Source organism: Carettochelys insculpta, chromosome 1 (assembly GCF_033958435.1).
Source record: "Carettochelys insculpta isolate YL-2023 chromosome 1, ASM3395843v1, whole genome shotgun sequence".
Lineage (NCBI taxonomy): Eukaryota > Metazoa > Chordata > Testudines > Carettochelyidae > Carettochelys > Carettochelys insculpta.
The window spans coordinates 285,240,239-285,253,520 of NC_134137.1; the positions used below are offsets into that span (position 1 = coordinate 285,240,239).

At 40.8% G+C, this 13,282-nt stretch overlaps 1 protein-coding gene across 4 annotated transcripts in view; it reads right to left on the reverse strand.

Annotated features, from left to right (window-relative positions):
• IFT56 (intraflagellar transport 56) overlaps positions 1–13,282 on the reverse strand; it is a 106,560-nt gene that overhangs the window by 59,515 nt on the left and 33,763 nt on the right. For 3 of the 4 annotated variants that reach the window (XM_075010604.1, XM_075010595.1, XM_075010613.1), the window contains 4 exons: positions 10,778–10,949; positions 10,224–10,298; positions 8,219–8,321; positions 4,608–4,663 (listed from right to left, as the gene is read on the reverse strand). In XM_075010604.1, the coding sequence (XP_074866705.1) occupies positions 4,608–4,663; positions 8,219–8,321; positions 10,224–10,298; positions 10,778–10,949 (406 nt within the window). The remainder of the gene's footprint in view (positions 1–4,607; positions 4,664–8,218; positions 8,322–10,223; positions 10,299–10,777; positions 10,950–13,282) is intronic. The other variant, XR_012647716.1, reaches the window with a different exon arrangement.

Consider the following 13,282-nt stretch of genomic DNA (forward strand, 5'->3'; position numbering starts at 1 on the left):
GGACCTAACCAGGTTACTCGCAGAATCACGAGCACTTTCTCATGCTCCTCTACTAACATCATATATGCCATCATGTGCCAACAATGCCCAGATGCTTTGTATATTGGACAGACTTCTAACTCCCTTAGACAAAGGGTCAATGGGCACAAAACAGACATCAAAACACTCCAGAGCCACAAACCAGTTAGTCAACATTTTAATGGAATGGGGCATTCTGTCAATGACCTAAAGGTATGTGTGTTACTGAAAAGGAATTATCGCACCGTTTTGGAAAGAGAAACAGCCGAGCTGGCTTTTATATTCAAATTCGGCACATTAACACATGGTTTAAATCGTGATGGGAACTTTCTGAGTCACTATAGGGGCTTGTCTGCATACTTGGCTCAATCTAATTCTTGACCTTCTCCCCCACCCCTCCACTCTCTGATTTGCTCACCTTGACTATCTTTTTCTGATTTGTCCTCCTTGCTTACTGTTTTTGGTTCTCTGTGCCTTAAATATTGAGTCTGTTCTGGTCTGGCTATGGTCTGAAGAAGTGGGTCTGTCCCACGAAAGCTCACCTAATAAACCATTTTGCTAGTCTTTAAAGTGCTACTTGACTGCTTTTTGTTTTGATAGTGTATAGACTAGCACGGCTTCCTCTTTGTTATTCTCCAGAGAGGAGGAGATCTGTGTCTGCCTCAGGGTATGGAAGTTTGCATTGCCTCTGCCACTTTATACCTACCATCTGAATAAAGAGAATTTGAGTCTTCAGGGCTGTCAAACAGAATGAAATCTTTCAACCAGTATGATGAAATAAATATGGTGCTGGTAAAAGGAATCGGAGTGATGGTATTGGAGGCTGAAGTTCTCTGCCCATAAGTCAGGTACTGGAAAAGCAGAAACACTGCAAGTTTTTCCATATATGTGTATTTAGATCCTCCATCTGGTCCTGGAGGTACATAGTTCTAAAGCCTCTGAGGTTCTCAAACCCTCTTCTGGGATGGCAAACAGGGACAAATAGTGGCAGTTGTGATTATAGTCTGTGATGGAGCCTGTCATTTAGCACAACAAAGGAATGTCACCAATAATAAATAAAAAGAGCTGGACTGACAAACTCACTCGATTTTACAAGGGCACTTGTCCACTCAGCTAGAATGCATGCCTTCACTAGATAAATTCATGAAAGTAAGCCAGCAGACTACCCAAACTTCTTCTTTCTGAACCCTGGCAGCATTCTGCAGAAACCTCCATGGCCTACATGGGCAACAACAATTGCTTTTCTGCATACTCAACAGACTGAAAGTGAAGGCATTAGAGGATAGCAAGCAGGCCAGCTGCCTGTAGTCCCACATCATAAAGGGCCCTGCAAAGCTAAATCTCTGGCTTCAGTGCCATGTAACTTTAGCTGTCTGATCTGAGTTTCAGTGAGTCTAATGTCAGCCCTGTTTTCTGGTTTATTTTGGAAGACCATCCGAAACTTGCTTGTGGCCCACCCAGACCTCCAGGTGAGAACTGCTGGGTCAGGTTGAATAGTAACAGAAAAGTAGCTGTGTTAGTCTGTATTCTAACAAAACAAACAAGCAGTCATGTACCTCCTTAAAGACTAACAAAATAATTTATTGGGTGATGAGCTTTCATGGGGCAGACCCACTTCTTCAGATATGGAGATATGCCATTTCCAGTACAACACTGACGCTTTTATAACACAGAGATCCACAAATAATTGAAATAAAAGCTGACAAATCAGATACATAGGACTGAAGGGTGGGGGACTGTTCTCTCTTGCAATCAACCATCTAACCTCAGGAAAATTCTCACTAGCAACCACAGGCCATACCACAGTAATACTAATCCTGGAATTTTTCCTTGCAACAAAACCCGTTAACAACTTTGTCCACATATTTATTCTGGAGATACTATCACTGGACCTAATCACATTAATTACAGGATTAGGGGTTCAGTCTCCTATACCTCAATCAATGTTATATATGCCATTATACACCAGCAATGTCCCTCTGCTATATATATATATCGGACAAACTGGACAATCACTCTACCAAAGAATGAATGGACACAAAGCAGACATTAGGAATCTGAATACACATAAACCTGCCAGTGAACATTTCAGTGGAGTGGGCCATACTGTTAAAGACCTGAGAATATGCGTCTTACAACAAAGAGACTTTAACAGCACACTACAAAGGGAAATGTGTGAACTGTAGTTTATGCTCAAGTTCGATATATTGAGACTTGGTCTTAACAGAGATAGCAATTACTTCACGCATTACAAAGACACCTTCCCGCTCTTTGATGTTTGTAGTGACCTCAGGCAGAACACTTATTTCATTCCTCTCTCTCCCCACTTCGCCCCCCGCATTCAGTCCTATGTATCTGATTTATCAGCTTTTATTTCAATATTTTTGGATCTCTGTGTTATAAAACCATCAGTGCTGTACTGGAAATGGCATATCTTCAGATCTGAAGAAGTGGGCCTGCCCCATGAAAGCTCATCACCTAATAAATTATTTTGTTAGTCTTTAAGGTGCTACATGACTGCCTGTTTGTTTGTTTTTTGTGTCAAGTTGCTAGCCAAAATATCCAAGGATGCTATCCAATGCTCTGAGCGTTTTAAGCCTCTTAAAGCTAGAAGCTGGAACTGGAACACCTGGGATGGACCACTGAGTGCCCCATTTTGTTCATTCTCTCTGAAGCATCTGGCACCAGCCACACTTGGAAGATTGGACACTGAGCTATGGCCCAGTCTAGGCCTTCTTATGTATACTACATACTGTATATCACTAGCCTTGTAGCCAATATCAGTAGATACACGAGGCATATATTTTTAAATCAAACACAAACAAAGAAGTCCTTCAAGGTGAGATGGATCTTTTAAACTTAACTGGAGGAGCCCCAGTCATCTTTTCAATAAAGCCTACCAGAGAAATGTTTCCTCTTTCTCCTGAAATATGAATTTATTGCTAAACACTGAGAAGTAGGTCTTGATAACGTTCAGTCAAGAACCAGTTACAGATTTACGTAGTAGAAGGTCTCCGAAGGGCTAAATAAAGAAATATACATCACTGCTATAGGATATTTTCATTTGCTGGGGGAACCAGCATTTGATTCTAGTCACTGAAAGACCTAAAACTTCAGATCTTGAAAATTATATTATTTTTAACAATAACGTTTTAGGCAATGTTTACATCTTTCTAATATTTGTATTCATTATAACTTCTCTTTCTTAAAAAGCATGCACATTGGAATTCATGATGACTACAGGAGCTCTGGCTTTAGAGGCAGAAAGAGATAATAAAACAGCACTGAAACATTTAAAAACTTTGTAATATATTTTTCTGTAACACATGTGGAATATGTACAATTGTGATGTGATATAAAAGATGTACTGGTACTCATCTGGGATATTTTGCATAATTTGCCCTTATTTTTGTCTTTCTCAACTCATGTTCATGTAACCTTCACAATACACTTACATTACCTGTTAGGAGACACCGAATACATCAACACAAATAGCTAGCATGTGATGACTTTGGGATGAGTTTGCATTATTTGCATGACAAAGCCATCAGTAGCTGCCTCAATGCTGTCAAAACTAGGACCTGTAATTCACTGCTGGTGCCACTTCACCATCAACAGTGGTGGAACCTGGAGGGTACACAGGTCTCAGAAGTTTTGGTCACTGTATCTAGTCATCCAGAGTATCTCCTCCCTCCATGTCTGACTTTTGACATTTTCTCTTGTTCAGACCCACCGTATTTATACAATGTGCATGTATGTGGGCTTTGATAAAGAAAACACAGAGAAAAGCAAGAGACTGGAGCTGGCCTAGCAGTTGCAGAAAGCTGTTTGAATACTTAGTGTTGAACTGAGTTAAGGAGTTAAAATAGAATCACCTCTCCCTTCTAGCATCTCCCCAACCCAGACTCACCGAAGAAATCGTCCCTCTCTCCCTCAGCCATGTAATCTGTGAGAGAGAGAGAGCGGTTGGGGGTGCGGGGGGGCGGGGGAAGGTGACACTGCAGGGAAGAGTCAGCAAAAGACAGAAGCAGCCCAGGAGCTGTAGAAAGCAGTCCAAGTAGGAGCCAAGCACATAGTAATTTTCACTCTGAAGATTCCTTCCCCTGTGCTGATTAGCTCTTACTCCAACAACTCCCTCCATCACTCGCCCCACAGAGCTAAGACACTTAACATAACCCATCTGAAAGGGATTAAAACGATAAAATTCCAAAATTAACATTACGTTTGCATCTGACAGGTTCACTCTGTTTATACATTAATCCCTTTCCACTACCCTCTTTCTTTGTTTAGCTAGACTGCAAGATTTTTGGGCCACGGACTACCTATCATTCTACATCTGTACAGTACATCTATGTGTGCAAAATGGGGTACTGCTTTCCATTGGCCCCAACCTACTACCATAATAAATATGATACATAAAATACATATATCTCACACATACAAAGCTTTAGCACTGGTGAAAGATAGTGAAAGCATGAAGAATGATATTAAAGGGTATGAATTCTCAGCATTCTGACTTGAATATAACAAATTTAACCCCAAATTATAAACTCTCTTTTTAATGAGCCATGCCATAAACCTCAGATTACCTGTGGAGTTGTAGGTTCCAGGTCCTTAATCAAATTATAAGCCTCCTGCACATCATCTGAAATACCAGAAGTTACATGCATGACAAACCACAGAGAATTGTATTCAGAGAAATCACTCATCCTCCACAATGTTCCTTTACACAGTCACAGAAAGATAAAGCATTGCAAGGGGAAGAGCCAGGGGATCACAAATCTGTATAAATTTATACCTTGCTGGTTGTGGCCTCTCGAGCCTGTATAACAAACATGTTTTGAGTAATAACTTCCTTTTTACTACATTTTCCCTCCAGCAGAGCTCACTTGGCCCCTTGTTTATAGTCCAGTGGATGACTTCTCAACACGACACTGTCAAGATAATGAATTCTTCATACTCCTATCTCATCCAACATATTTATTCCTCCCTCAGGGCCAGAAAAGGTTAGATGCTTCTGAATACAGATTTTACAGTTTCCTTATTAATATGTCAACATTTGGCAAATTAGTATAATCTGATCATAATTTGCACATGTAGAAATCACTATTAGTGCAAAAGTTAAAGAATTTAACTCACACACAAAAATTATCTACTAAAAAAGTACGATCTAAAAATAATGATAAAAAGGAATCCAGTTTTAGAACATCTTGGCTACGTCTACACGTGAAGCCTACATCGAAGTAGCCTATTTCGATGTGGCGACATCAAAATAGGCTATTTCGATGAATAACGTCTACACGTCCTCCAGGGCTGGCAACGTCGATGTTCAACATCGACGTTGCGCAGCACCACATCGAAATAGGCACAGCGAGGGAACGTCTACACGCCACAGTAGCACACATCGAAATAAGGGTGCCAGGCACAGCTGCAGACGGGCTCACAGGGCGGACTCAACAGCCAGCCACTCCCTTAAAGGGCCCCTCCCAGACACACTTGCACTAAACAGCACAAGATACACAGAGCCGACAACGAGTTGCAGACCCTGTGCATGCAGCATGAATCCCCCGCTGCAGCAGTGGCAGCCAGAAGCCCTGGGCTAAGGGCTGCTGCACACGGTGACCATAGAGCCCTGCACAGGCTGGAGAGGCAGCGTCTCTCAACCCCCCAGCTGGTGGCTGCCATGGAGGACCCCACAATTTCGACGTTGCGGGACGCGGATCGTCTACACGGTCCCTACTTCGACGTTGAACATCGAAGTAGGGCGCTATTCCGATCCCCTCATGAGGTTAGCGACTTCGACATCTCGCTGCCTAACGTCGAAGTTAACTTCGAAATAGTGCCCGACGCGTGTAGCCGCGACAGGCGCCATTTCAAAGTTAGTGCCGCTACTTCGAAGTAGCGTGCACGTGTAGACACAGCTCTTAAGTCCATTCCCCCTTACTTGTACATGTAGCACAGAGTTTGTTTTGTCATACAATTATCCAGCAAAGTTAATTCACTCTAAAAACCAGGAAATCCAGTACAAATTTCAAGCTGCTGATAATTATTAAACAAATACATCTGATTTTTTAAAAAAATGAAAGTATTATGTAATATATTTTGTTCATGTATTTTGACAAGTACAGTTAGTGATACTTCTTTGTACAATATATACTTACACATCACTTTAGAACTTCAAAACACTATAAAATAAATCAACCCTCACAAACCCTTCTGAGGTACTGAGGTACACAAGACAAATAATTTTTAAAGTATTTTGCTCTTAAATACCAAGAATTACTGTTTCACTAGTACAGTACATGCATTCTAATGCAATTTGTAAAAGCAGTGAAATCTTAACATAAGATCTTACTGCAGGTCTCTAATATTAAATTTTTGATGATAAATCAGGTAAAATTGCCATTTTTGTGAGAATTAAGGGGCTTGTGGATTAGCAAAATTATATTAATGAGGTTCCTCAGTACAGCATGTACTGTAAGCAATATGCATTTATGGCAACAGGAAAAAGAACACACCTATGTACTAAATTTTGTCAGACAGCAAAGCTCAAGTAAAGAAGCTGAGTACCAACTGCATACGCAGATACAGAGACAGTTTAGGATGAAATTAAGTAGCAAGGTGAAAATTCATTCTAGACAAGTCCTCTGACTAAGAGATTAAAATTTCAATAATCTTATTGGCATGGCACAGCTATGTTGCAAAAATTGGCATATCAAGCTTAAGATTCAATATAATTAAGTTATTGAAAGACAACAGAGACTTTTCTTTTAATACTTGCAGATGCGCAAATTCCCAGATGTACTTATTGATTTGCAGAGTTTTGGGTGTATGTTATTTCTACTCTTTAGTTAAAAAGTCTAAAGTTTTTCTGATTATTTTGAGTTCTGTGGGGAAATCACAGTTTAATTTCTTTCATCTAAAAAGGACCAAGTTGACCAAGGCTATGATGCCACTGTAGTACTTTTATGTAGACACATACTACAGCAACAAGATGGATTCTCTGTTTCTGTGATTAATTCACCTCCCAATGGAAGAATTGACCACTGACCTAATAGGATGTCTTTACCACCCACCAGATCAATGGGCAAAGATTGATCCAGTGGGGGGGGGGCCCAGGGGTCGATTTATCATGTCTACTCTAATATAGACACAATAAATTGATTGCTGGTCGCTCTCCTGTCAATTCCAGAACTCCACCAGAACAACAAGACTAGGTGGAGTTGACAGTAGAATGTCAGCTGTCAACTTACCATGGTGAAGATACTGCATTAAGCAGATCTAAGTATATTGATGTCAGCTATGCTATTCATGTAGCTGAAATTACGTAACTTAGATCAATGGCCTGCCCTGCTATACACTAGGCCTCAGGTTTGTTTAACTTCCTTTGCAGGGGGTGGATTTTTACACTGATGAGAGATGTAGCTATGCAGACATAACTTTTCATTGTACACCAGCCCCAACTGTAGACAAATAGGTGACAGAGTAGTAAAGGTTACCAGCTGGAGCAGACCACATATGTCAACCTTCTTTGAAATATAGTAAAACAGAATGTGTGGGACTCAACCACAAAGACAAACGAGATAACAACTATTGCTTTTAAGTACACTGGTCTAAACAACTAGTCATGCAACAGTGATGAAATACTATGAATAAGGAAGTTAACGAGGGGAAAAATGACCAACACCTCCCATTAGATTCCCACAATTAACACTAAATCATCAATCAATCCACTTATGAATGGAGAAATATGGTGGTGATAAGTATGAAGGAAAGGGAGGCACTGTAACCCATAAATATACAAAAGGAACAGAAAGCAAGGACTGAAGTGAGTTGGACACACAATAAACTCTTTTCTGCTGCCTGGGAGAAATCTGCCTACTTTCTTCAACAATTGGCAAATGCATGTAGCATGGACGGTCTTTGTTCACAGAATGTAACCTTGTTTCTCGTCCCTTTGATTTACAACCAAAAATCGCTAGACTTTTGCTGAAGTGGGTTTATTTAACTCTTTGAAATGGTCTTCCTTCAGAAACCAAGGAAGCTTGTAAGATGTTAGTTTATTTCCCACCAGGCTATCAATGAAAGAATGCTGTGGCCCATTTGAGGAAGGCAAGCGGTGAGGTAATAAACAAGTGTCACAAAAACAGAAACATTTCTAACCCCTGCATATAAGAGAGTCAGAGGAAAATTTCTTTACCCTGCCGGAGATAGTAAATCACCAGGTTCAATCTGGCTTCAGGAATAACATCAACCAGGGGTGGCAGAACCTGAAGAGCCCCTTCCCCTCCTCGGAACACGACCTGCAGAGAAGGAGACACCCTTCTTGTCAGTCCTATAGAGTATTCCAATCATCCTTGAAATTTCCATGGTAATAATATAGTCAACAGAATCAACATTAGCTGGAGCCCTCATTTATTAACATATATATCTCATATTTTATAGTGTTTTTATCCTGACAGATCTCTAAGCTCTTCACAAAAATACTCAACCCATCAGTAAATGGTAACTATTCCTGGAGCAGATCACATCAGCTATTCCACAGTCAAAGCAACAGGACATAGCTGTGTTGAACAAGTTAGCCAGAACATAGTCTGAACTAAAAGTGCAAGGGCAATATAGATGGAAAATGACAATTTACTTTAATTATGATGATACCAAAATATTAAGGATAACAATCCCAGACATGTGAAAAGTGTCATGTGATCTTTAAATGACTAGAACCAGAGAAGTCTTCAGCTTCACATAATAATTCCCTCCTTCCCAAACACCATGGCTACATCTACACTTATGAAAAACTTCAAAATGCCCATGCTAATGGCCAAATCGAAGAATACTAATGAGGGGCTGAAATGAATATTCAGTGCCTCATTAGCATGCCGATGGCAGCAGCACTTCCGAAGTGCCCCAGTTCTCTCACCTGTGGCTCATCCACACAGGGGTCCTATCAGCTGCTAGGAATAAGGGGATTTTAATGGTGGCAGGGTCCTTTCGAAAAGAATCCCCATGTAGATGAGCCGTGGGCAAGCAAACTGCGGCACTTTTGAAGTGCTATGGCTGGCAGCATGCTAATGAGGTACTGAATATTCATTTCAGCCCCTCATTAGTATGCTTTGATTTGGCCATTAGCATGCCCATTTTGAAGGTTTTCATTAAGTGTAGACATAGCCCATATGGGACATTGGTTTAGGTGTGACTTGGAAGGGTAGCTTACCACCTGCTTAGTCACTGGTAAAAGGATTAAAACATAATTACACCACCGAAGTCAAAAAACACACAACGCTTAAATACATAATATGTTAGAAAATATATGGATAAGTTTGTTGTGACTAGCTGAATGACAATACTATTTGAATATACTTGTCAATCATGATGCAGCTTACTGAACAAAAAGAAGAGAGCCCTGAGCCCACTGAGGAGTGCGTTTTGGTGGCTCCTGTGATGGGAGAGGACAAAAGAATTGGTCCTGAGAGATGTCCAACTCCCACAGTACTTTCAAAGTATGCTTGAGGTTTTATGGGATTTGGCCCATGATTTGGAAATAATCTTGTGAGATTTGGAACCATGATAAAATTCACGTGCTCAGAGTCAGACTTCTTGACTTATTTTAACTTAAAATGTGAAATATAATTAAATGAAGTTGTAAAGAATGAAAGAACAGGACCATGATGAAATCAAAAATATAGGCTGACATCTATATCAGGACATTCTTGCTGGAATATACAGCAAATATGTGACCATGATCAAATAATAGACAGTCAATTGATGCTCTTGTCAATCTTAATCCCAAGTATCTTGCATCAACAGGCTCACAGGGCTTTTAAAGCATCCTAAAACCCCTTAGGATAAAGAAATATTTTTTCATGACATGGCAATAAGTTATGATAATTTAAAAATACCACTCTGATATAAAAACTTTGTCCGAGATGATAAAATAGAAAGAGGGAATAGGAATGCAGGTTCTTAATTTGAATGTAGCACAGAGTCAAGCAAAGCATCAGAAAATGAAACTGTTTAAATAAAAATGAGAAGCATATTGATCAGACTGCCTCCATTCCTTATACAATGATCCTTATGGATTTAGACCACCTCTTAATACTCCAGTTCTTAATGCTTACTTTCCAATTTTCAGTGGTGCCTCATCAAGAAAAGCCTCCACAAATCAGAGTTTGAGATTCACCATCTTAGATGAATCCATTACTCACCAGATTGTGCTTAATGAGCTCCTTAGCAAACTCAAAAGATGAGGAGGCATTGTCCATTAGACTCTTGAGTTCTGCCTGAAATTAAATATTACACCTGTAAAAAGCTGTGCAAACTTAGCACACGTGTGTGCATGTGAGTGCGCACGCGCGCGCGCGCGCACACACACACACACACACACACACACACAAAGTGCAGATCCACACCGCATCTGAAACTGATGGGAAAGCAACTCCAGTTGTGATGAACTGGGCTGGTGGAAGAAAAGAAATACATCCCTATTTCACCCTGGTGATGGTTGCAAATGCATAATTCACACAAATGTCAAAGCAAAACTAGAATTTGGAAAATGAAAAGGCCAGCAAACAAAGAAAAACTCTAAATACCCAATATTTTGAGGACGATGGATAGGTGATATCCTTTAGGGGAGGAGACTTACATAACAAAAGACCATTTGTCAATAACTGTGATTAAAGCAAGATAAAATAATAGGGGACAGAAATTTGCATGGAGCCTGGAATAGACTGACAAGCCAGAAGGGCTTTTCAATAGATACCTCAGCAGCCTTGCCATTGTAGAGTCGAAAGTGGTTACAAGCCTTGAGGTTAAGAGCTATGGTGCTGTCAGGAACTTGCTGAAGGTAAACAGCCAGCACCTCTTGCGACACATCATAGTAATCCAGTTTGTAGTAACATAAAGCCACATATACGTTGAGAGCCAAGTATTCCCTGAAGGGCAAAAAAGATGAAGAGTTCACAGAAGCATTCATCTCCTACCAGAAAATTATGCTTATGAAAGTCCATTATGCTCTTTCTCTCACCTTCCCATCTATCATTTACAATTACAACAAATACTGATTTCCTGACAATAGCTTTATATGTGACTTTCTTGATTCCGCTTCTCCTACAGACAAGAACAAAACCATTCAGGTCGCCTGAAAGGATGTCATCAGCATTTGTCTCATAGGAGGAAGTAATTGTGTTATGACATTTGCATATATGAAGACGTTATACTGTTATGCATGGACTCCATGATTCAATGTATAATGAGCCAATGTCACAACACTGTCACTACATATTATCCCAACATCATGAGAGTGAAACAAGAGCTGGTTCTTCTAAGTACAAGTGCATACAAGAATGATCTGTGTGACATTTGGACCATGTTAAATTTGTGAAATGGTCCAAATGTCACACACATGAAATGGTGACATCCCCATGTATTTAATGCCATGTATAATTAACCTGTGAAACTCATTACTGCATAAAATCAAATCAAAAAGGAATAAGCATTTACATGAATCGAAAAAACATTTGCAGTAACAACAATTTGTAATATTACTGAGACAAAGGCTATCATATGCATTGCTGTGGTAGCCATATCAGAATCAGTATATCTGAGAAACAAGAGCTGCATCTACCTGGCAGCTTCTGTCGACAGAACAGCCCTTTTGTCAACAAAACTCGCCAAGTGACTACACAGCTAAAGTGCCCTGTTGAGAGTTTGTCGACATGATTCAGCTGTTCAGTCAGCAGCGTTATCCCTGTTCCCAATCAGGTATAATGCCTCTGTCAACAGTGTTTTGTCAAAAGAGTGCCCATGTAAACACTTCTGTCAACAGAGAGTGTTTCCAGTTCCCTGGGCAGCCCTGTTTGCAGAGCTTCTGGTCAGCCATTCTGTCAAGAAAGGGCAGGGCAGTCTGGCAGCTCTCTGTTGACAGAGCAGCTTGCTCTTTCGATCTGCTTTTGTGTGTAGATGCTATCTGACAACCCAACTACTGACGAGGTTTCTCTGTTGACAGTGACCTCTGTCGACAGAGGATTCCCATGGAGACATGGCCAAGGTGCATAAGTTAATATCTTTTATTAAACCAACTTCTGTTGGTTTGACCTAAAGAAGAGCTCTTTGTAAGCTCAGAAGTGTGCGTGTCATACCAGTAAAAGTTGTTCCAATAAAAGACATTACCCCACCCACCTTGATTCACAAAGGGATTCATGTTTCAGGGCATAAGCTAATCATAGCCTAGGGCATGTAAGGCTTAAATTTCCTCCCAAAACATGGCGTTACACAACAATATCCATTATAGAAGTGTTTCAGAATAGTGATTTATATACGAGCAAAAATTCCTCTGACTTCTGGACCCCGCTTCCCTGGGCCTCAGACCTCTGTTCATTCCACAATCCCACAGTATGGGGCCTGCTTGCCTTTGCTGGGGTTCAGGCTTTGGTCCCTTGGCTCAAAGGACAGAGGGTAGGAACCCTCTGGTACAACTGGGCTAAGCAACCAGTCCCTCTCAGCTTTCAGCTGAGCCCTGAGGTTACCGGGGCAGGGAGCTCCAAACATTCCCTGTGGGAGCTCCTCACCTTCCATTAACTCTGATGTTATTGGTATTCTTCTTCACTATTCTCTGACTCTCTCCTCACCTACTCTAGTCTCCTCACTTCTCTCCAACCTCCTCTTCCACTCTCCCTGACTCCCTACAGGAGGAAAGCTTTTAAAAGGCCGGTGGCAGCCTCAAGTGAAACCAACTGACCCTAACTGATTTATAGCAGCCTCTTCCTCACTCTGCCTCTGATGACATCTGATTCACCAAGGCTGTTTCTGCTTTTTAGAGCTTCCTCCCTCCCCTTGAAAGCTAGTCCTCTGGCCTGACTCTGCTATGGCATCTGGAGAATATTACATAGGCAGCTCACTAAAAACTGTCTGTGAAGATGTATGTGGTTGAAGGAAAGCTCATGGCTTGTACTGCTCAACAGCAACATCTCCAAAGATTTGGCTCCTTGTCCTCTTTATGGCTGAGTCTGATGGCTACAATGTGGAATCCTGTGGTAAGGGTTATAACAGGATAAGTGGGAATGGAAAGAGTCCTCAGAACGTAAAGGGACATAGGATCCCCTGAATAAAAGCAAGGCAGGATTTCTAATGAAAGCTGATGTGGAAGAGAGTTCATTAGCTAAAAGCCAGGGCCAGACAGTCAATCAAGCAAAACCAGACAAGACAGGTATTAAATTTGTATTGTGGATAAGACGCACAGAACATTCTGTGTCCTGCTTATAATTCT